At 58.1% G+C, this 1,153-nt stretch overlaps 1 protein-coding gene across 1 annotated transcript in view; it reads right to left on the minus strand.

Moving 5' to 3' along the window:
- Positions 1-1,153, minus strand: part of MYO1F (myosin IF) — a 33,246-nt gene that overhangs the window by 14,362 nt on the left and 17,731 nt on the right. Inside the window, exon 16 of the mRNA XM_007460754.1 lies at positions 587-672. Coding sequence (XP_007460816.1) covers positions 587-672 — 86 coding nt within the window. The remainder of the gene's footprint in view (positions 1-586; positions 673-1,153) is intronic.

Raw genomic sequence — 1,153 nt, forward strand, 5'->3', positions numbered from 1 at the left:
TTCCCGGACCGGGGCACGAACCCGTGTCCCCTGCATCGGCAGGCGGACTCTCAACCACTGCGCCACCACACGGAAGCCCTGTTTGCCTTTTTTTCCCTCTAGTTCAATGTCTGTCTCGCCACTTGGCTGTCAGCTTGATGAGAGCAGCTGTGTTCTCTGACCTGTTCAGTCCTCTACTCCCAAAAGTTCAAATGATGCCTGGTACACAGCAGCGCTTGAATAAGATTTTGAGGTATAAAAAGATGGAACCTGGTATGCTGCAGTGATCAGGGAGATGGATCCATACATATTAATACAGAAAAATGCAGAGCGAGGTGTGTTTTCACTGCGTAAAAAGGGAAGCTGTCCACACCAGCACAGATGCTTGGGTTTGCAGAGGGCAGCGTTGGAAGGGCCATAAGGAACTGCTGCTAGGGCTACCCCTGTGGACCTCGGGCTACTGTTTAATCAGAGCCAGTCATTAGAAACACAGCCACCCCCCCAAAGTTTATGGCGTGATGGGAGCTCTGGGGAAGACGGGGTGGTCTCTGGGCCTCCCCCGTCCCCACAAGGAGTTGCCCGGAGGCTCCCGCCTGGGACCACTCACTGCTCACTGGTCTGCATCAGCTCTATGAGGTCGGAGAATAGGACATCACGGTTCCTCTCGCAGAAGCCGCTGACATCATAGGATACCTGGAAGGCGGTGTGGCAGGAGTGAGGGACTTAGGCAGAGGGTCGGGGGGGCGTCCTGTGGGAGCCTGCTCTGGGGTGAGAGGACTGGGTGGTGCCTACAGTTCAAAATAGGGGGTCGTGGACAGCATGGGCCTGGGGGCCCTGGAGGTCTGATGTTCAAGGTGGGGTTGGAGGGTTAGGGCTACAGTCTGGGTCAGAGGTGAGGGAAGATGGGGGTTACAGTCCAGATTAGGGGGCGGGGGCTGCAGGCTGGATCCGAGGGATGGGGAGGTGACAGTTAGAGCTCAGATTGGGGGGTGAGGGGCTGCAATCTTGGCAGGGGTGGGCCCCGGGGTTCCACGACTGAATCTGGTGTCAAAAGGTCAGGTTGAGCAGCTGTATTGGGGTTGACTGGGGGGCAGGGGGCTGGGGGACTGTGTCAGGAGGGTTATAGCACTGCCTGGGGGCTGGTGGCGGTGGGGGCTTTGGCCAGGCCTGGGGC

Source organism: Lipotes vexillifer, unplaced genomic scaffold, assembly GCF_000442215.2.
Source record: "Lipotes vexillifer unplaced genomic scaffold, Lipotes_vexillifer_v1.1 scaffold1011, whole genome shotgun sequence".
In the NCBI taxonomy this organism is placed as follows: Eukaryota; Metazoa; Chordata; class Mammalia; order Artiodactyla; family Lipotidae; genus Lipotes; species Lipotes vexillifer.